The sequence below is a fragment of the Odocoileus virginianus genome, chromosome 22 (genome assembly GCF_023699985.2).
Source record: "Odocoileus virginianus isolate 20LAN1187 ecotype Illinois chromosome 22, Ovbor_1.2, whole genome shotgun sequence".
NCBI classification, from domain to species: Eukaryota; Metazoa; Chordata; class Mammalia; order Artiodactyla; family Cervidae; genus Odocoileus; species Odocoileus virginianus.
In genome coordinates this window covers 2,959,223-2,982,572 of record NC_069695.1, presented here as the reverse complement: position 1 = coordinate 2,982,572, position 23,350 = coordinate 2,959,223, and the positions used below count along the sequence as shown (strand labels likewise).

Sequence of the window (23,350 nt, the reverse complement as noted above, 5' to 3'; positions counted from 1 at the left end):
AAACAGGATTCCCCTGGCAGTTCAGTCCCTGCTGGATTCACAAAGAACATCCTTGTGGGTCCAAGGACGAGACCTCTCCCAGCCCTCCAGTTCTCCTAAAACAGGTTTTTGGATTGGTCTTTTCCCGTGCATTGGTTTCCTGTGACAGTGGCAACAGCTTACTTACAGACCTGGCCTCAAAACACAGAAATGAATCCTCTCATAATTCTGGAGGCTGGAAGTTCAGGGTCAGAATCGCTGGACTGGAATCAGGATGTCAGGATGTCACAGGTCTGTGCTCCTCCGGAGGCTCAGGGGAGAATCCGTCCCTTGCCGCCTCCGGGTTCTTGGCTGCCAGCATCCCTTCGATTGTGGCCACGTCACTCCGGTCTCTGCCTCCCATGTCTCATTCCCACCTCCTCCTCAGTCTTCAGTTGCCTCCCATACTTCTCCTGCAAGTGAAATATTGGAAGTGTTGCTCAGTCGTGTCTGACTCTTTGCAACCCCAACGGCTGTAGCCCACCAGGCTCCTCTGTCCATGGAATTCTCCAGGCAAGAAGACTGGAGTGGGTAGCCATTCCCTCCTCCAGGGGATCTTCCCAGCCCAGGAACAAACCCCAGGCTCCTGCATTGCAGGTGGGTTCTTTACCCTCTAAGCCACCAGGGAAGCCTGCTTCTCCTATAAGGACACCTGCAGTTTCATGTAGTGCCCACGTGTATAATCCAGGATAATCTGTCTCAAGATCCCTAATTTAGTCACATCTGCAAAAAACTTTTTTTTTTTTTTTTTAAGATAAGTTGACATCTACCAGTTCCAGGAATTAGGACCTGATGTCTTTGTGGATCATTATTCAGCTTCCTATACCCCATTTTCAATACCTGGGATGGCTCACAAAGAGAGCTAAAGGCTTCAGATTCTGTCCTACAGGAGTCGTTCTATTCTTGAAATTAAATCAAGTGGTTATTGAAAATGTACCACGTGTTGGCTAGGCCCAGTGGGAGACAGTAGGATGTACAAAACTGTGTCTGCCCTGGGACTGTTTGTGATTTTGCTGGAAGGGAAGACATGCATGTACAATGAGTCCTGTGAAAAGGGTGACGTCAGACCCCAGGAGGCAGGGAGTGGTACCCACAGTGGCTGCTCGAGCCCCTGCCCGTGCTTGGTGAGGATGCTCTGTGTGCATGAACACGCGACCCAGGAGATACTCAGACAGCCGTGTCCACTCACCACTTGCCTGCTCCCCGTCGCAGTTCTCCGCTGTCTCCAGGGCTTTTCCCAAAAGCTGCCTCTTGCAGGGGTGGCTTCTTGGATGTCATCTTCCTTCCTGTTGGACTTTGATGCTGTGAGTGCCTCTTCTTCAGTATCTTTCTCCAAAAAAACAGCAATTCAGTTTCTTGAATTTTCATCTCTGCCAGCAAGCACAATTACTTCTGTAGATCCGTGATACAGAATAAGAATAAAATTTAGGAAACATAAGTTTACAGTAGAATCCATCTATTACAAGATTAGGTTCTATCCCTTGGGGAACTTGGAATTTACACGAATGTCACCTATCTTAGTAAAAACCATGATAATATCCCTTTAAAAAATGACGATCTTTTCTGTATATACTTTAAGAGAAACTACATGGCTGTGAGTGGCAGTGCATGATTTTGGTAAGAGTCCAGGGCTGTCTGCTGTTGAGTTTAACTCCAGGACACTGGTTGTCTTCAGTAGATTCACAGAGACAACATGAGAAGATGAGACAAGTCCGAGTTTGAATCCTGGGCCCATCACTGTTCAGATCCTGGCTGTGCTGACTGGATGGTGTGAGCAGGTCACTGAACTTTTCTAATGCTCACATCTTCAAAAGGGGGTTAATAATGGTACCTCCGTCGGGGTTATTAGGATGGTTAAATGAGATAATACATATAAAGTGCTTAGAACATGCCTTAAAATTTGTCTTTTCCTTCTCTCTCCCCTTTTTTCCTTTCAAAAAAAAAGTCTGTGGGCTGGGCGAGTTTACTGGCCCTGATTAGCACACCACCCTACGTAATCAAATACTGTCCTGTCTGGTCCCTTCCGCCAAGCACATGATGACAAATGCGACCTTTCCTGGGATACTGTTTCTCCTTGGATATCAGCCAAGCTTCTGAATTCCATTTTATTTGACAACGTCTTCTCATTCTTTTGTTCCCTGGGCTTCTTGAATTGCAGCGAAGCGTGTTTCTTCCAGTAAAAATCAAAATTAAATAAGTAAATAGCTCCTTGGCAGCCTGTGTCCAGGAGCGACTTGTACCTTGACTGGGGACTGAGCAGCCATCCCAGTTAATGATGACAGTGGATGACAGCCATGACCATTGTCTTTAATCACGTCTCCAAAAGCTGTGCATACACTGCTGCTGCTCACCCGTAATGTACATGCACACGCGCGCTCCCTCCGTGCATGATCAGGTTGACGAAGGCACGTGGCGGGGCCCGTTCCGGTTTGAACAACAGTCATCCTGGAGTTGATGATTCTGTTAAAGTTCTTACCTGAATTTGAAGAAGAAAAAGATTCCTGCCACGCAGAGCCGCAAATTGTTCACACAGCGCGTGCACCCAGCGTAGTAAACGACTGGGGAGGCGCCACATCAGAGCCTTTGTCCACGAGCCGCCTTCTGTCCCCTTCACAGGGAGAGCGCCCTGGACTGATAGGAAAAGCTGTTAGATTTCTTGACTGCAAGATACCAAGGTGGTTTTTTGTTTTTTTTTTTTTTTTTTTTTTTGCACATTGATGCCTAAAAAGAGAAATGGAATAGTGTGTACTAATGAATCAAAAACCGTTTTCAGTGCTTTTGTATAAATGGGATATATTTTAGTTTCTTATTGAAAATTTCACTTTGAAGCTAATCTCCACTACTGTGACTTTGGAATGCCCCCGATTGTTTTCTCTGGATAGGTAGAGAAAAACATGGACAGGTTTTACAGATAAGGCCTGAGACAGTTATCATCAGGTTATATATACATAGGTCATAAATACATTGTGTAGAAAAGCCATCTCCTCCCCTATGCTGCTGACCTGTCTTAGAGATGGATTGGGATGAGGGTGGTGGAGAGCTTAGGAAAAACCTCTGGCCTTCATAACGGTTTTTAAGAGTCCTGGGTAACTCTTCGCAGTTTTTCTCAGAATGGCATCCAAAGCAAGGCTCAGCTTTGTAATTTATCCTCAGCGTGTGATTGTGGTCCCCTTATGCTCTGAGACATAATCCACAGACTGACTCCTGAAGATTCCTTCAGGTGAGGGTGAGCTAGCACCGGGCTAAGAATTTTTTATCCAGTGAAAACCGAAAGGACACAAGACTTGGGGGTTATACTGTGACCCTTTAGAGAGTGTCCGTGCTGGTGAGAGGTCACACCTGGGCTGTGCTCCTTGCTGGCCTTCTGACCTTGCACAGACTGCTTAGCCTTTCCTGGGCTTCAGTCTGCATGCCCATAGCTAGCGCTTGTCAGGAGGACTGAGGGAGATAAGTTACATGAAGCACTTAGAGTGTGCTGGGCCCAGGGGGAGTGTCCCGTATATACTACTTGCAACTGTTGGTTTGTTGCTTCAGATGAATTGTGTCATGCAGACACCCGGGAGGGTTACTGCCCTCAGCTTCAGTAGAAGTGTTTGCTGCGCTTCGTACCTGAGAAGTGTATTCGGTTTAATACTCCCTCCCATCTGATGGCCCTGACACATCTAACGCTCTCCTGGTTCTCTCAGTATGAAAGTTACTGTGCATCTCACGCCACCGCTCAGCGTTGCTGTTGTCATCTTCCACTTGGTGGATGAGGAAACTTAAACTTAGATTAAGTAACTGCATCAAGTCACCATCAAAATAGGGTGCAGGGCTGGGAGCAGAAAGTCAGACAGAGCCACCGCCCCCTCTCTCCGTACCGCTGGGCACAGGGTCTGATCCTCAGAGGCTTCCCAGAAGGAGAAGAAGGCAGTTCAGTCTGTGGAAGTCATGCTTCTAGCTTCTTTGGACATGGTAGTCAAAACAGCCCCTGCTCCCCTCGGCGTAGTAAATACGGTTGAATTTCAATGTATTCCGAATCTGCTGTGTGTGAGGGGCCCCACTGTGATTAGGTGTGAGGTCCGGTGGGCAAAGTTGGGCCATATACCACCCTGTCTCTTGTTCTAGGTTTTTCTTTCAGTTTCAGATTTAAAAAGTGGTTCATATTGTTTGATTTACAGACTGTTGTTGAAATTTCTGAGTTAATATTTTGCTCAAAACTGACACGAAGGGCAAGACAAACTGGTACAGTTAGTTTATCTCTTAAGTTCTGGGAACTGTACACATTTAGGAAGCTTAGAATTATGGTATTTTATAATGGAGATGATAAGACACAGAAATCTTAAGAATTCTCCTTGGAATCTTAAGATTCCATGGTAAGTTAGGGCCCCAGGTAGCTCCTTTAGTACTTCTTCTTTCGACTATGTGGGAAAACTCAGTGAGAGAACAGATAAAAGAATGCCAGTTTAAAGCTCATTTAAGTGTTTACTTCATATCTGGTTACCTGAGCATATTCAGTTCCCGGGGCCGTTGCTGTAGATTGATACCCACTTCCATGTTCCAGTAATTAATGTTTAGCCCAGGAATGCGGTCACTGGGTGTTTAATTTTGATGAAATCCGAAGCTTTGACCCATGAGAAAGTTAGGAATTACATGGGAACGTAGCCATATTTTTATGTGCCTTTTTTTTATAGACCTCTGTACAGTTTATGGCTGTGAACACATAGACCAGCTCGTAAAGACAGTCTCCAGTCCCTGCCTCTTTGTGGGGAAGGAGGTACACTGTAGAAAAACTGATTTATTGTACTTGTCAGGCATCTCGCGGTGCTAGTTTTTCACGTAGTGTTTCACTCTGATGGTTAAGGAGCTCACTCACGGTCAGAGAGAGTACCGCTCGACAGTTTTGCCGGGGTCCATGCAACTGCTGGGGCTGCCTGTGCTTTCCAAGCTGGTATCTGCAGATCCCAGGAGGAAAGCAGGAGCATTCCTTCAACCTCAGTTTCACGTAAAGATCTTTGTGGGAAAATCTAACTCTTATTAAAATGAGCCATGGGACTACCGAGGTGGGTAATATGCAGAGTTCTCATTAACATTTCCGTGAGAGTCGTTGACTCTTGCCCTGCCAGTCCCTGCAGGAGACTTAGGGAAGTGCCCAGCGGTGTGCATTTGGAAAGGTGGCAGTGTGGTGACGTCGGTAGGGGCTCATCCTGGCCCCTTGTGGCCCCAGCTAGTGGGGGGTGTTGGCTGAGACGCCCAGGGTGGCGTCAGAGAGTAACGAAAGGGGGTTAGTGTTGCTTCTTGCTGCAGTTACTTCACAGATGTCCTGAGCCTTCGTTGTGTAGTCTAGGGATTACTGTTTATGATACAGTTTTCTTTAGGATTATGGATTTAATGTTCTGAACAACCAACATGCATAAATAGACTCTTCTGTATGACTTTTTTTATAAGTTGATGAATAGCTTCACTGCAGATCATCTTTATATTTTTTTTAAAAAATCATTTCTAAGATTAGACTAAGCTTTTTAATTATTTAGCTTTCCTTCAGTCCTTGACATTACATTTCTTTTTCATGTATTTACTTTTTAAGGGATAATTAGCTTTACCACAGTCCACTGGGTTTTTAAAGCTCTTTCATCTGTTCTCCCCTTTGGATGGAACAGGGTTTCTCAAACTGTCTGTGCTGAGCTCTTTGCAATGCAAGTTTTTTGATTGGAGACCAGATGAGTTAATAAAAATAGCCATTTGTTTATCATTGGCTTGTTATTGTCAAGGAACCCCACCCCCCGACTCCTCCCATTTCTCAACTTTCAAAATATAAGGTCATTTAAGCCCATTTGTAGTAACCCGCACAAGCCTTCCACACACACTGACATCAGAAGTGTGTGATGGTTTATGAAGCAGGAAGTACAGGTGGACATCACCCATTGTCCAGATGAGGAAACTGGTCCAGGGGAAGCTTCAAGCCTGAGGTCATGCAGCTGGTTAGTTCTGAGCCCACACTAGCTCCCAAGGAGCCAGCCTCTGCACCTCTGAGGGTTCTTTTCCCTGGTACACTTCACATCCACACCCGTAATTTAAAACCTGTGCATCGAGGCTGTGTGCTTCTCAAAGATAGTACCTCCCCTGGGCGTCCCAGGTGGTGCTAGTGGTAAAGAATTCACCTGCCAATGCAGGAGACACAAGAGACTCGAGGTCGATCCCTTTTTCAGGAAGATCCCCAGAAGGAGGGCATGGCAATTGACTTCAGTATCCTTGCCTAGAGAGTCCCATGGACAGAGCCTAGCGGACTAGCATCCATAGGGTCGCAAAGAGTCAGACATGTCTGGGCAACTTAGCGTGCATGCACACACACTTCCTTTGAGCTGTTGGTGCAGGGCCTACAGTGCAACGAAGGTGGGTTTCAGGGCCAGCAGTAAGGCGGAGTGGGAGAGGCATCTAAGGTTCAGAATTCATTATTTTTAAAGTATTTATTTGGCTGTTCCAGGTCTTAGCTGTGGCACTCAGCATCTTCGGTCTTCGTTGGCATATGCGGGATCTATTCCCCTGACCAGGTATCAGACCTGGGTCCCCTGCACTGGGAGCATGGAGTCTTAGCCACTGGACCACCAGGGAAGTCCTATAGAGTGCAGATTTAAGTTAGCACTTAAATCAGCATGAGCGGCCTCGCTAGTCTCTTCCTGGCTCTGGGGCTAGTGGATTTTACAAATGACATGGGTGTGCGTCCACTTCTGGCACGGCATGGCGAGCCCTTGAGTGTTCATCCCCCGTGATTCTTAGGAAAAGTCGCAGCCTTCTTCCAGGTTTCCCTTGTGTTATGACACATCAGTAGACTGAAGGTCTGGTACCCAGGATGCTGCTTCTGCCTTTGGTTGTCTGAGGGATCCAGACTTTTGATGTGACATCGAAGGGCATGTTGGGGCATTTTTCTCCCCTGTGGTTTTTAACCTAAGGTACGCTCACACTCTCTCCCCCTTGTTTCTGGGCCTTCCTGGCTTGGACGCCAGCCCCACTATGTGCTCTGGGTTTTGACTCTTTACAACATGCTTCCTCGTCTGGAAACATTTCTGGCCCAGAGCTCTAGTTCCTTCCTGTTAACTGCGTAGCTTCTGCTGTTGATCTTAAGCACAGCTCACTCAGGCAAGGAGCTCAGCCATCAGTCTCAGCTTCCTGGGGATTTTCCTGGCAGCCACACAGTGACCTCTGCCCCCCTCTCTGTTTTACCCATTAATTAGGAAATAGTCCAGTGCATGAACCTTTGCTAGCAGATCTGTCATTTGAAATTCCTTGGGTTGGGGGAGGGAGGAGAGGGAAACCAGCTAAAACTGATGAGGATGGAACTTTTTTTCAAATAAAGGATTAAGCCATCCCATCCCCATGTACACAGTTAGTTGGCCCCTAAGAAGTAACATGTAGAAACAAATGAAAATATTGAAGTCAGAGAAAACTCTTGTTCAGATCTCAGCTTTGCCACTTTATTGGTATAGAAAGTTAAACTTCTTTCTTCCCTATTGCTTCAAGGGGGAGGGAGTTGAAAAATGAACACTAGATCATAAGAACCTTCTTACAGAATTACCCCAAAGATACTGTGAGCGCCTATGGAATGAGTACAGGGGAGGAAAGTGGACCTGGACAGTGGTTCTCAACTGGGGGCACTTTTGTCATCCTCCCCTACCCCTAGATGTGACAGTTTGTGGAGTCATTTTTGATGGTCACGACTCAGGACCTAGGGTTGCTTTTGCATGTTGTGGATAAAAGCCAGGTGTTTCTAAAACCCCGTAATGCATAGAGTAGACAGATGCTGCCCTCCCCAGCAAAGTGTTCAGTTCATTCACTCAGTCGTGTCCGACTCTTTGCGACCCCATGAATTGCAGCACGCCAGGCCTCCCTGTCCATCACCAACTCCCGGAGTTTACTCAAACTCATGTCCACCGGGTCGGTGACTCCATCCAGCCATCTCATCCTCTGTCGTCTGCTTCTCCTGCCTCCAACCCCTTCCAGCATCAGGGTCTTTTCCAATGAGTCAACTCTTCGCATGAGGTGGCCAAAGTACTAGAGTTTCAGCTTCAGCATCAGTCCCTCCAATGAACCCCCAGGACGAATCTCCTTTAGGATGGACTGGTTGGATCTCCTTTGCAGTCCAAGGGACTCTCAAGAGTCTTCTACAACATCACAATTCAAAAGCATCAATTTTTCAGTGCTCAGCTTTCTTCACAGTCCAACTCTCACATCCATGCATGACCACTGGAAAAACCATAGCCTTGACCAGACGGACTCTGTTGGCAAAGTAATGTCTCTGCTTTTTAATATGCTATCTAGGTTGGTCATCACTTTCCTTCCAAGGAGTAAGCGTCTTTTAATTTCATGGCTCCTGTCACCATCTGCAGTGATTTTGGAGCCCAGAAAAATAAAGTCTGACACTGTTTCCACTGTTTCCCCAGCTATTTTGCCATGAAGTGATGGGACCAGATGCCATGATCTTAGTTTTCTGAATGTTAAGCTTTAAGCCAACTTTTTCACTCTCCTCTTTCACTTTCATCAAGAGACTTTTTAGTTCCCCTTCACTTTCTGCCATAAGGGTGGTATCATCTGCATATCAGAGGTTATTGATATTTCTCCCAGCAATCTTGATTCCAGCTTGTGCTTCTTCCAGCCCCGCATTTCTCATGATGTACTCTGCATATAAGTTAAATAAGTAGGGTGACAAGATACAGCCTTGATGTACTCCTTTTCCTATTGGGGACCAGTCTGTTGTTCCATGTCCAGTTCTAACTGTTGCTTCCTGGCCTGCATACAGGTTTCTCAAGAGGCAGGTCAGGTGATCTGGTATGCCCATCTCTTTCAGAATTTTCCACAGTTTATTGTGATCCACACAGTCAAAGGCTTTGGCATAGTCAATAAAGCAGAAATAGATGTTTTTCTGGAATTCTCTTGCTTTTTCGATGATCCAGCAGATGTTGGCAATTTGATCTCTGGTTCCTCTGCCTTTTCTATATCCAGCTGGAACATCTGGAAATTCACGGTTCATGTATTGCTGAAGCCTGGCTTGGAGAATTTTGAGCATTACTTTATTAGTGTGTGAGATGAGTGCAATTGTGCGGTAGTTTGAGCATTCTTTGGCATTGCCTTTCTTTGGGATTGGAATGAAAACTGACCTTTTCTAGTCCTGTGGCCACTGCTGAGTTTTCCAAATTTGCTGACATATTGAGTGCAGCACTTTCAAAGCATCATCTTTCAGGATTTGAAATAGCTCAACTGGAATTCCATCACCTCCACTAGCTTTGTGCATAGTGATGCTTTCTAAGGCCCACTTTACTTCACATTCAGGATGTCTGGCTCTAGGTAACTGATCACACCATCGTGATTATCTGGGTCATGAAGATCTTTTCTGTACAGTTCTTCTGTGTATTCAAAGTATTATATAGCCCCAGATGCTAGTGATGCTGAGGGTGAGAAGTCCTAGGTTATTGAATCTAATTGTCCCATCTAATATCAGTGACTATGCAAAATACAGTCATTACTATCCATGTTTTACAGATGAGAAGATCAAACTTTGGTGGTGATTAAGAAACTTGCCTTTGGCTATTCAGCAGTTTCTAGATAGACATGGGACATTAGGCATAAGTGAAAGTCGCTCAGTCGTGTCCAACTCTTTGTGACCCCATTGACTATACAATCCATGGAATTCTCTAGGCCAGAATACTGGAGTGGGTAGCCTTTCCCTTCTCCAGGGGATCTTCTCAACCCAGGGATTGAACCAAGGTCTACTGCATTGCAGGTGGATTCTTTGCCAGCTGAGCCACAAGGGACATTAGGCATATATGGGTCCAAAACCTTCAGCCAACCCAGTAGGTAGTGAGCTTCTAATCCCTGATGATGTTCAAAACCAGGCAGGTGAGCAGCCACTTGAGGGATGGACAGAGAGGTGAGTCTCATATACTTTTCAGTAACTGGCTTTTGAGGTCCCTCCCAAGGATCACGTTCTTCGATTCTGTTTTGAAATGGGACTTGTCTTTTCAGCCCCAGCATTAGAATGCCGAGCAGATAGCCCTTGGCCCTGACCAGCAAGATCTCTGTGCTTTGTTTGAGCACCCGTGGGTCTTGCTCCTGTTAATATCCCAGCCCTATCAGCAGAGGGTAGGGTTCCATCCAGGGGCAGCCAGAAACCCACCCCCCTCCCCATCTCATCCACATTCCGGGCCCAGGCATGTGTAAATCAGTCCAGCTAGTTCTCATCTGGGAGCATAACAGAGGCACAAAGGAAGGGAGACTGCCATTTATCATCAGTTTGCTAATCAGCGTAATTCTACCAGTGTCACAGGTAATCACAGTTGCTCTTTTGAGAAGGAGGAGAACCAAGAGATTTACTCACCGGTTGTCAGCCCAGGCCTCAAATAAGCATGAGCTGAGAGCTTTTAAAACTCACTTGGGTTGGGGCCTCTCTGCTGGAAATTTGATTGTCTCAGGTGAGGCCTGGGGAGCAGGGATTTGAGAGCCTCCCAGGAGATGGTAACATCCAGCCAGGCCAGGAGCCCCTAGTCACATCCACTCCTTCTGCTCAGAAGGGCTTCACTCAGGTACCTGTGGCTGGTACTCCGTCCTGAAGAGACAACCAGGAGGAGGAGGTGACATTGGGCCTCACTTTCCAGGATGTCCTTATAGGTTATAGCGAGGAGAAGAGAATTCACACCTACTGGGATCTTAAATTGACATTTCTCCTCATCCTTCCAATGCCTTATTTTAAATGGTATAATGTAAAGGTTCAAGTAAACATTTGCTTTATTTTTTCACAAAGCTTTGAAGGTTTCCTCTCCAGGCTATTGTTCTCAATTGTGTATTGTGCAAAGGAGAAGCTTTTTCGTTTTATGGCTGCATTCCTGTGCCCTGGAGGAGGAAGCTTTAGATACTTAATGAGTTTTGAGGGAAACTTTTTAAATAACCACCTAGTTAATGGCCTGACTTTATAATCAACTGTGTGCTTTAAACTCTAGTCTCCAAATGTTTTTTGCTCAGTAAACAGTAATAAATAATTTTGAAGAACTGTTTCTCACACGTTTTAAGGTGACATCTATTATTTGTCGGTAACTCAATAAGTTATTAGTCGAGTAGTTGCCAAAGATGTAATTTTTAGTGTATGAAGTATTGTGTGCATGCTTTAAATATATTTCATAATATATCCAGTATTTTGGTTTTCTCATCTTGTGATCATAGACCCAGCTCTTTATTTTATGGAAAATAGCTGCTGTAAAATTGAATTAACCAAATCAGAGCTTATTGCTAAACCTAAGCCAGCCTTATCAGGCTTATTTCCTCTCACTTAAACATCTGATTTCATCTCTTAAATCAAATGAGAATTAGTTGGATGGATGGTAAACGCACAAGACATTGTCATTCTGTGAGCCCCTCTTCCAGGGAAAGGAGGAGTCTCTCTCCTGTGCCCTCAGCTTGGAAGCTGGGCCTTTTCACACTGTCCTTCGTTTTGGTTTCAGAGGTTTTTATACCTAGCAAACTGTGCCGTGGTGGGATTAGGGAGTGTGAGAAGCACATCTCTGTTTGGAAAGCAGGAGAAGGGAGTTGTGATTTAGGAAGGGCAAGGCTGCAGGAGACAGAGGCTGTTCTCAGGCAGATCGAGGGTAGGGAAAAGGCCATATGGAGGGGTCAAGAAAATGATTTCTCTGAAACTTTCCCTGCCCGGGTCCCCTGAAAAATCTTCGTTTATCCTCAGAGTCTGCCTGCTGCAGTCTGAAGAGATCAGCTTTGGGGCAGAGGGAAGGGATTAGTAAAAGAATAAGAAGTAGTCAGCTCTGTGCCATTTCTCTTCCAAACATATAGTTTATTCATTTCACTTTCATTTTAAAACACAGGTAAAGAGAGAAGAATGTGTGTAAAAGTATGAACATGACAAATAGTATTCCTAGAGCATGTTCCTTTGAAGTTTACAGATTGCAGGGACTGTATCTGGCAAATGTAAGCTGACAGGATTTGGAGTTGGGGACTGCAACACATCAGACTAAGGTCTTCTGTGGGTGGGGAAGCCTGCACAGACTGTGAGGTTAGCCCTGTGGTGCTGGTGACAGCGTAGTCCCCAGAGCCAGCCTGCCTGGGTTCACATGCTGCCTGCCGCTTTACTAGATCAGTGACCTTGGGCAGGTTTCTCAACCTGCCAAAAACAGTTTCTGGCACATGACTGATGAGCTGCATGTAAGCTTATTCTTTGCAGTCTTGAAGTTCTTACCAGAGTATGGCTGGAACTCTCCCCCAGGCAGTTTTTGGTGGAGTCCATTGGCCAGAGATGGGATTTCAGCCAGAACACAGTCAATGCAGAAAGAGACTTATCAGGACTCCCTGGGATGCCTAAGCTCCAGGGCAGTCAGTCAGTGTCCTTGTATAAGCCTATTTAGCTCTAGTTCAGAGCCATCACTCATTAACATTTTAAGAAAGATACCACACCGCACTTACATTCCATGTGCTCTGTTTTTGCTTGAGGACAGTATTCCACATGCCGAAACTACTGTCCGGCTAAGCAAGGAGACATACTGCTGGTTCCAAATGCCTTGAAGTATGAGGAAGACCTTTTAACAGTAAACTTGTTAATGAAATCAAGCTATAAAAATGACATTGAACCCATGGTGTCCCTAGGGGCACCTTCTTCTGTCACTTGACCATTCTTTTACACTGCATCTTGGTTACTGAAGGTACCTGTGAATCAAATAATTAAATCAGTTTATTGGTAGCTAAGTTCACAGATAAAGTACAGAATCCATAATTATCTTTACTTTCTCTTGTTCTCTATGCATTTAATCTGTCGTTAAAATTGCTTGCAGAAAAACTGATTTTTAAACTTCAGAGAAGGAATGAGACCCTTACCCTGCAATCACTCACTATATCCTGAAATCTTGAGAAATGAAAACAGCTTTGCGTGATCAGATCAGAATCCCAAAGTGAAACAGTATTGTGTCATTAAATGAACCCAGTGACACATTTTCCTTTTAACTTTGCAGTTTAATGTCGGGTCAGTTTGCTCTGTAACAGGTAGAATATATGTGAATGTTTATCTTATTGCAACAGGTTGTAGTCATTAAAAATTGATAGTTTATTCAGCAAATTTACCATTCCTTTCACAAGGAATGACAGTGATGCCCAAGATTTTTCTCCAAGGGCATTTTTGACAAAGATCAATTAGCCTGATAGGAACCTGTCAGGGCGTTTGGTGGGGAGCTGTTGTGCAGCTGGGCAGCTCTGAGGCAGATGTGAGAGAACAGCAGGCCAGGCCCCAGGCCGGGCAGGGGTGACTGGCCGTGGCCATCTCCCTTCTCTGAAATGACACACAACTGTAGACCGCAGCCTGTGTTACCAAGCACGTCTGGGCTGGAGGGGAAGCTTCCTTACAGATGGGATAGCGGTGGACGTTGGGGTGGCCTTGTGGGACTGATAACCCCCACGCCCTGTAGGCAGCCCCTCTGCCCTGGGTGGGAGGCACCCCCAAGCCCAGCCATGGCTCCTCCGTGCCTGGCTTTTGCCTCCACTGACTCCCAGGATTGCCTTCTGCCACGTCCGAGCCGCTGCTCTCCCTGTGGCCGTGCCCTGGCCGTGACAGTGGCTCCTGTGGGCACAGGGGTCAGGACCTCGCACGGGTCACAGTGCTCGCTCCCTGCTCACATGGTGAACAGCCGCCAAGCGGTCGAGGAGGGTCCGGGAGCGGGACGCCCTGAACCAGCAACCCCACTCTCGAGCCCCCGTGGGCCAGGTCCTCGCGAGGTCTCATCTGAGCAACTCGGGGCTCTTCCGGAGCACTTCCCTCCAGAGTCCTCTCCTCCAGTCAGTTCGCCCTCCCGCTGTCCGGGGACCTTTCTAAACGCAGTCCCCGCCAGTTTTCCCCTCCCTCATGTCCTCATGTGGCCTCTCACCCCCAGGGTGCTGTTCTCCATCATCGCGTGGGGCCGCATCAGCTCCCCTCCGCCCCCAGGCCCCCCTTCCCCTTCAGGCCCCCAAGCCTCTCCCCGGATCCAGCTTCACGGCATCCTCGTTCCACCCCGCTCTGTCCCCCTGGCAGCCTCCTGCTTCTGACCCCGCGTGAAGATGTCCTCCTTCGTGAGGTCACTCCCGCCCTTGACCCCGGATAGAATCGGCCACTTCCGCCCCCGCCCCGCCCCATCCCTGCCGCCTCCCACTCGTATCTCTGAGGTGCGGCCGCCGTTCGTGGCTACAGGGCACTTGAAGCGCAGATGGTCCCCAGCGAGGTGTGCTGTGGGGGAGAAGTATATGCCGGATTTCAGAGGCTTGGTTAATGGTCTTTATATTGATTACGTGTTGAGATGATAATATTTTGAATATCTTGGGTCAACTAAAAATATACCCTTAGAATTAATTCCACCTGTTTATTTTTCTCAAACGGGACTTAGAAGTTTTCACGTTCTAGGTGTGGCTCCTGTTACGTTTCTCCAGCGCAGATCAGCTCCATCCATAGGTGGTGAGGGCACCAAGTCTGTGCCTTTCGGGCCGGGCACAGTGCGGTGCAGCCTGCCTGTGGGTGACACCTGCTTGAAGTGACCTCAGCAGAGCTGCCCACACTTCATGCGTCTGGTTCCCAAGCCTCTTCCCCAGTGCTTGTTTTCCCACAGTTTATTGGATCGTAAGTTCAGAGTATCAGATTTGGCAGAAGGCTGTAATCCCTGTGGCCCTCAGCTGACCCCTGGACTGCAAGATGCTCACCCTTGGAGGGGGGAGAGGACTGGCTGTGCCCTTGAGCTTCCTCCACCACCGCCACCCCTCCCCCAGAGGGAGGGGGGGAGCGTGTCAAGCTCATCTCACCCCTCTGTGGAAGCAGGACACCCCTGGAGAAGCAGGGAGCCCCCCAAGACCCCAGAGCTCTGGCTTCTCAGCCCAGTTTGCCTTGGTCTGGTCATGCTCCTTGTTGAAGCCAGGCCGCTTCTGCTCCGCTGGTGTAGTCTTTGCCAGCGGGATGGTTCTGTGCTCCCTCCCCACCTCTGTTTTTGTCTTCTGAATTTCAAGCAGAGTGTCCCTTAAAATAGAGGTGCTCATGATCACACATCCAGCCAGCAAGGTTTGGTTCTGCCTGCCTACCCAACGTGAATTTACGGGAGCCTATAAAAGTCCTGCGAGTTTGCTCTGACATCTTGTTGATGGGGAGGTCTTGTTTGTTGTTAGAAATAAGAGCCGGTGTCTCCAGGACACACCCTGTTCTGTTTTAGTGAATGGGAGGTTTCAGCCTTGACCTCTGAAAACTAAATGGCCAAGAGGCTGGTGGGGTGAAAACTGTATGCAAAAAAATCCCTTGAATTTTGTTTGGGTTTTGTGTTCTGGTGCATGTTGAGTAAATTTTGGTAAGAGCACGTGTGTTCACGGGGTGTCATCACTATACCTTTTTACTTATTTTTTTAGTGGAATGCCACCTGGCTGTTGATTAAGGTAACTTTGACCATGTATTTTGAAACAGTTCGAAGTCAGAAAGGCTGGGAAGTCAGAGGCACCAGGTGGTAAACTGTTGGACCGTGGGATGTGTGGGGTGGGTGGAACCAAGCTCATGCCGTCCCTCTGAACGGCAGCAGCTCTGCTGTCAGAGGACAGACGCGGCAGTGCATGGAGGACGTGCAGGAAAGGATATTCCTCCATCCTTTCGGACGTGACGGCAAAGGTGTCTCATGCTCCCTTGAGGAATGAGACAGCACCTAAATCTCAGTACATCTCAACTTCCAGGTGACTCTCCAGACAGTAGACTGTTGAAGAGAGTCACTACATTTGTCACGTTGTGTCTAAAAGCTTCTGCAAAAGTTTGCCAAGCCATTCATTATTTAAATAATTCAAAGACCATGCTTCAAAAGGCACTCTAAAAATAGAACCTGTTTCCCTGTCTGGTCGGGGCTGCTGTGCCGTGTGCCTCACCAGGAAGCCGTGTTTACTGGTTTAGCAGCAAAACAAAGGTTGTTTTTCTGTCTCGCTGTTTAGAGCTGGGAGGCTTACCTTGATTTATTATATATGATCTAATCTCTCCATAGGGCTTCCCTGGTTGCTCAGTGGTAGAGATTACCCCCGCCAAGACAGGAGACTAAGGTTCGATCCCTGGACCAGAAAAGATCCCCTGGAGAAGGAAGTGGCAACCCACTTCAGTGTTCCTGCCTGGGAAATCCCATGGACAGAGGAGCCTGGCGGGGCTATAGTCTATGGGATTGCAAAAGAGTTGGACGTGACTTAGCAACTAAGCTACAACAATCTCTCCATGTCTTTACTCTTAAATTCCTTTTCTGTGACTGATGCCTGGTTCCTCTCTACTTCTCTTCCATTTGTCTTGAGAAATTCTCAATATCGTTTTCTCATCACTCTTAATGGTTTCCGTGACATTGGTAGCACTGGATGCTTTTCATTTGCCAACACTGAGTAGCTTTCAAACTTGTGATTGTGGCAGGTCATTATAACTGAATTTTACAAGATAACTTAGTACATGCATTCATATATGTATGTAACTGAAACAGATTACTTGAAACAGTACTTATATTTCACGTGAGACTCTAATTTCTATTCCATTACATTGATGCTTCTTATGAATTACTAATGGGATTGCAACTCCCAATTAAAAACAAAAACACTGCCTTCATGTATAGCTCCTGTGTTACTTGCGGGTCATTTTGCCTTCTGAGAATCACTAGTCCTTTCTTATACAGCCTTTCCTGAAAAGCTTTCCTGACCCAAGCTTTTCCTGCCAGCACCCCTGACTTGCGGGGCTCTTTTCCCCACAGAGCCCCCGATCCCCTGCAGCCTGGATGTGAAATGCACAGTCCTAGCCTAGCACTTGTACAGTGACCTCTGTGGTCATCAGCACATAGTAAAATTCAGATCACATCCTTCAAGTGCACTTCCAACCTAAAGACCAACCGTCTGTGTTGTTTCTTGAATGGGTATGTTCTTTGAGAAACTGGTGCTCATTTATTTTGTGAGGACCGCTAAGGCTGGTGTCTACTTCAAGGCTGGCAGCTCCCGCCCAGTGTGCACCAGAAGAAATGCCTGAGGGCTGTGTTGGGGTTTCCCTGAAGCTGTTGTGATGGTCCCCAGGCTTTGGGGCCCAGTGACATTCCCACACACTTCTCCGTAGACATGGCACCCTTGTCCCTTCTTATTTAAAAAGGAACAGTTACTTTAAAGGGGCATGGGGGAGAGTGGGCCTATATATAGTTAATCATCATTTGGAACACAAACTCTGAGATAGTATATTTATTTCACTTTTCCAGTAATGGAATATAGATTTTTGTTTCCCCTTATGCGACACATCTCAAGGGCTCCATTTTGCATTGTCATTACGTTGGGAAAATATCTGATGGCTTGTCAGAAGGGAACATTTATAATTGTGTCTCTAGCCTGCACATTTTCAGCCTCTGGAACAGCGTGACAGGTAATTGAGGTTGAAATTGACAGCATTTACCACTTAAAAATGAGCACAAGAAATGCCAGTATGCACTGTGTGAAGTGGAAACTAATTTGGTTTTTGTAAGCACTAGACAGCATATTAAAAAGCAGAGGCATTACTTTGCCAACAAAGGTCAGTCTAGTCAAGGCTATGGTTTTTCCAGTGGTCATATATGGATGTGAGAGTTGGACTATAAAGAAAGCTGAGCACCAAAGAATTGATGCTTTTGAACTGTGGTGTTGGAGAAGACTCTTGAGAGTCCCTTGGAGTGCAAGGAGATCCAACCAGTCCATCCTAAAGGAGATCAGTCCTGGGTGTTCATTGGAGGGGCTGATGAAGAAGCTGAAACTCCAATACTTTGGCCACCTGATATGAAGAGCTGGCTCATTTGAAAAGACCCTGATGCTGGGAAAGATTGAGGGCAGGAGGAGAAGCAGACGACAGAGGATGAGATGGTTGCATGGCATCACTGACTTGATGGACATGGGTTTGGGTTGACTCTGGGAGTTGGTGATGGACAGGGAGGCCCGGCATGCTGCGGTCCATGGGGTCGCAAAGAGTCGGTCACAACTGAGCGACTGAGCTGAAGCACTTAGGATTAACAGGGGAAGTTCCCAGGTGGCTCAGCAGTAAAGAACCCACCTGCCAATGCAGGAGACGCAGATTCGATCCCTGGGTCGGGAAGATGCCTTGGAGAAGGAAATGGCAACCCACTCCAGTGTTCTTGCCTGGGAAATCCCATGGACAGAGGAGCCTGGGAGGCTACAGCCCATGGGATCACTGAAGAGCTGGACACAACTGAATAACTAAGCAACAACAAGAGTTAACATGATGCTTGGTGGAAGTCATTTTGTAATGGAAACTATTTAAATGATTTGAATATTGTGTTTTCATAACATTGGTGCAGGGTGTCGTCCTGTGCAGTGGTGACCTCAAGATGTTGTGATGGCCTCAAACCTTGGCTTTCCAGGGCCCACAGGTGGGGACCCAGCACCCCCCAGGTGTCCTGGAAATAGCCCTGCTTCTCATTTTGGCGCAGAGGCCATGCATTTTGACTCTGTGGTTTGCTCCTAGCACTCTTCAATAGTGATATTGGAGGCACATTTTATCATTGATGTAGTGTCACTAATCTAAATATTCTACATTGTTTGAAAGGTCTGTAGTTCTGACAACAGTGGAATGTTTTGAAACCTAGATCTCACCAGCATGTTCCAGTGACTGGCGAATCACTTGTTTAAGCCAATTCCTCTCGGCCATGTGCTGTTCTATACACTTGATCCCCATTTTATTTTTAAAATGATTTTATTACCGTTACCCTTGATGTAAACCAGAAAATAAGAGCCTGGTGAGGTTGCCTTATCTTCTTCTGTTATAGGAACTGTTGGGTGTCTTTTTTTTCTTTTTAATGAGAAAGTTTGTTAAGGTACAAGTGAAGCCATCTAGCTTTGCAGCAAGTACCGTGGGGATCCATTAAACTGCTCCTTTGAGGAATGGAGCTGAGTTGGAACAAGAGGTTTTGTTAAAGATAACATGCCAGATGGGCATTTTAGGTAGAACCGTCCTCCCCAAAGCCTCATAAACTGCACTGTCATCAGTCCCTTCTCATCCACACTGTTGAGAGCAGGCATCCTGATGAGAAGCCCAAGGCTGGTGCCTAGCCAAGTTGTCCTGCTGTTAATGGGATGGGGACAAAGTATTGGTTAAAAGCCCAGACTCTGGAACCAGTCTACCCAGCTAGAACCTCTCTGGTCCCATCTGTAAAATGGGCATAGTATCTGTGCCCATCCACTACAGCTGCTCACTGGGATTCAGCATGGCCTTAACACAGCACCTGCTTTGCCACCGTAGCCCTTAGCGGCCAGCGCCTGTCTCTGGATTCAGATGGTGAGCTCATCTGATGGGTTTAGAGGTCTTAACATCGCCCTCGCAAAACAGCGTGGACATGTGGATTTTTTGTGAAGATGACCTTCAGGTTAACAATTGATAGGGTAGCCAATGAGAGCAGATTATGAAATAGAGCTCTGGGATCAAGCTGTCTCCTTCTGATGGTTGTCTCCCTGTGTCCTTTTCCTTCACGGCATCAGCACCAGTAGCCAGCCGGGAGAGGGACAAGGATAGAACCTCATCACTCTCAGTGGGTAGACACATAGTCTAGAGTCAGGAGTCCGGCAACTCTGCGTTTCTAGTAGTGAAATCAATTGACATTTACACTATAGTTAAATCAGCCACATTCAGAATGGGACTGCTCCCTAATTGGACAATGGAAATGTCTGTGCTGACTGTTGCTTGTTAAGAGGTACATCTTTGGCACCTTATGGCCTTGTGCATGGTGGGCAGAGGCAGATGTATCTGAGGAAATAGGAGAAAACAGCCTCATCAGAAGGATGGGGACTCTTCTCAGGCTTTGGCACACTTAGCCAGTGGTGATGTTGATCTTTCATTACCCTTCACACATTGTTAAGAGGAGACAGACAGCTTTCTAGTCAATCAAATTTTAAAAACCACTTAAAAGGACATCCTAAGTATGGAACAAATCATTGCAGTAAATCTCGTTCACATTTACCTGCTGCCACTTTTTAAATGCAGGAGAATTTTTTTCAAGTGCATTTTAAAAGTTCCTTTTATAAATTAGAAAATTTCACAGTAAAGACTGAAAATAGAGCCCAGAGTTTGCAATCTGGAACTCTGGATTCTCTCTTGGGTTCTTCCTCAAGCTGGTAGTGGGACAAGTCTGATGATGTCTGTGAAGAACTTTCTATCACAGGCATTTTGAATGTGGGTGTTTTTGTTTGTTTTGACGAGGTTGACGAGGGTAGCAGAAGTCATCGTCATGTTTCCTCCAATTCACACTGCGGGCCATCTGGGCATCAGCGGCTGTGACACACATGCCCCTAAAGCAGGACATTGTATCATATGACCTGTTGGACACCCCGGGGTCCAGGCCAGGCCCCCTGACCCTGACTTTAAGACTTACCATGACTCCCAGAGCCTGAAAGGGCACATGTGAGCTTATCCACATAAATTTTCATTGAGGTCTGTGCAGTAGATGTAGTAGAAAGAAGTACCATGTGTCCAAAAATATAACCAGTGGATAATCCACAAACTTAGATTGTGAAGCAGTATACTTACTAGGTTGAAAGTTCAGGGCCATTTTTTAATAAGTAATGTACAAGATGTATTAGTAACTGGCCTCTACACTCTTTCCCAAGACTCAGCTCTCAAGGAGCTCTTTCATTTATTACACTTTATAAATATTCATGAAAATTGGCCCCAACATTGCTTTACCGTCTTCTCTTTGAACTGGGCCAGCTGTGCCCCCAGGCCCTCTGGAGTCCCAGGTGTCCCTTCCCTGGGTGATCGCCTGCTCCCCAAGTCCAAGAGAGGCTCTGTCTCTAGTCTGTTGGTGATCGATGCCCTGCAGGGTGTCTGGCAGCCGAAGATCAGGTGTGTGAGGCCTTGGGCTCACCCATCTCCAAGGCAGCAACCATCTGTGGCTCACTTGGGCCTCTGCCTTCAACCCATCCCCACCACTCTCCCAGGTCAGACCCTGGACCTTTCTCTATTTGTAAAGGAACACGTTTAAGAATGTTGACACTCACTGAATAGATGAAAACACTAATTGTTTTCTCTCTTCTTAACAGACACGAGACGACTTCCTGGGACAGGTGGACATACCCCTTAGTCATCTCCCGGTAAGAACGGTTGCGCTTCATCTACACAGACTGTGTTTCCATGACTTTGCTATGGCTTTATAACACATGCAGTGAATGGCAGTTTGTCTGCAATTCAGGGTTATTTTCAGGGCAGTATTTCCTCCACACTGTGGAGAAGGCTGAGATGAAGCACAGATACTGTGAGCCTGACCCCTTCTAGAAGGTGGTCCTTTTAAGAGGCTAGGAGATCACTTAATTGCAAAAACCAGGTGTCCTTGAACCATCTACAGATACCTATCAGTGTCGCCAGCTACTTTCTTATCTCCTCTTCCTTTGTCACATCATACAAAACAGCTGCCTGCTTCTGCCAAACCTCTTCTCCTTGTCACTGGAATGTCCTTGCTTTCAAGTTCATCCTTTGGCTCTCATCATGTGTGTGTTCCCTTTGTCTGGAATTGTACATGGTGTTTCTCCTGCGCTTCATCTACACAGACTGTGTTTCCATGACTTTGGTTATGGCTTTCTCGGTCACAGAGACAAAAGAAAAGATGCTATTGGTTCTAAGTGAACTTGTCAGCTGGAAAGACTCTGGCTTCAGAAACTGTCCTGGGTCAGCACGTGTGCTGTTGCTAGTAATCCTCTGTGCTCAGACATGTAGCAAAAGGACTGTTGACCGTGACTGAGCTGGAAGGTGACTCCCACGTGTTCCAGTACCAATCAAATGGGGCGGCCAAGGCCTCCCTGGGTGAAAGGTAAATGACCTTGTGTTCCAGCTCCCCACCTTGTCCCAGGCGCATCATGAAGCACCCACAGTAACACCTCCTCATTGTGCTCAGTCGTGCCTTACTCTCTGAGACGCCATGGACTGTAGCCCACCAGCCTCCTCTGTCCGTGAAATTCTCCAGGCAAGAATATGGGATTGGGTAGTCATTCCCTTCTCCAGGGGAATCTTCCCAACCCAGGGATCAAACCTAGGTCTCCTGCATTGCAAACAGATTCTTTACCGTCTGAGCCACCAAGGAAACCCCCACAATAGCAACTAAGAGAGAATAAGTCAAATGTTTCTGCCTTCCAAGGGCATTTTTTAAAATGCTCTATGTGAGCAAATAGCATAAATTATCTATAAACGAAAATGACCCAAACCACCTATTATGAGCCTGCCGCTGTGTTGAAGCTGTAGCTGTCACCCTCTGTTAAAGACCAAGAAAGACCGTCTTACCCAGGAAGCTTTTGAAGATCTGTTGTGAAGGACCGTGATGGCCAGCACTTTATTCCTGTTTACTCAGGGGAGCTATTAAGGACAAAAGGTTTTTGAAGCTCGTTCCCTTCCCAAAGATTGGAAACAGCAGTAATAACATTAGAATATCTTTGTTTATTTCTTCATAAAAACCTGAAGCTCCAAGATGCTTGCAGAGAGTGGTCATGCTCAAGACGGATTCTGTGAGCCTTCAGAACACTGATTGTCCTTTTACGGTCCCGTTGAGAGCATAGGGATATCTCCACTTCTGTGCAGAAAGATTGTTCATGTGTTTCTACATCAGTGGGTCTTCCCTCCATGCTCTTCAGGTTGAAGCTGTAATCACTTCACATTTTTAGACAGTGTTAGTTGCTTGGGCACTTCTTACATGGGTGTCCCCAGCCACCCTTTTCCCTAACATAAAAACCACATCACAGGGACTTTGCTGGTGGTCCAGTGGCTAAGACTCCATGCTGTCAATACAGGGGGCCCAGGTTCAATCCCTGGTCTGGGAACTAGATCCCACATGCCGCAACTAAGACCCAGCACAGCCAAATAAATAAATATCAAAACACACACACACACATCACGGTCAAGGCAAATTATGTACTGATATTGTCCTAAGAGGTGCAGCTGGAATTTTTGAACAGCTTGCTCCAGCAATTCCTTGTTTGAGAGAATGAGTGCAGATTGGTTTTGAAAGGTTGAGGGGAACTCTCAGAGGATAGAAGAGTGTTTTCTTTTCAGAGACTAAGTCGGTAGAGAGAATATTTTTTACCTTTGGAGTTGGGTGGAGGCAAGAGTGAGCTTTCAGAGAAGGAAAGGCCCCAGGCCAGAAGAGAAACCAAGTGGTTCACGAGTGGAACAGTGAGCACTCAGAGAGGACTGAGGACTTCCCGTGAGCTGAGCCTGTTGAGTAACGGAGCCTCCCAGTGTTGAACCTCCAGGATGAGTGTGCCCTGGAGCACCGTGTCTTCTCCTTAGAGCTGACTGGCTTTGTGGAGCCCAGGACCGTCCTCAAGATGGATCACACTGGAAGCAAGAGGA

The 23,350-nt window shown here is 46.6% G+C and overlaps 1 protein-coding gene across 13 annotated transcripts in view; it reads left to right on the top strand.

Annotated features, from left to right (window-relative positions):
* Positions 1-23,350, top strand: part of NEDD4L (NEDD4 like E3 ubiquitin protein ligase) — a 363,454-nt gene that overhangs the window by 256,849 nt on the left and 83,255 nt on the right. For all 13 annotated transcript variants that reach the window (XM_020912709.2, XM_020912682.2, XM_020912661.2 and 10 more), the window contains one exon: positions 21,055-21,105. In XM_020912709.2, the coding sequence (XP_020768368.1) occupies positions 21,055-21,105 (51 nt within the window). The remainder of the gene's footprint in view (positions 1-21,054; positions 21,106-23,350) is intronic.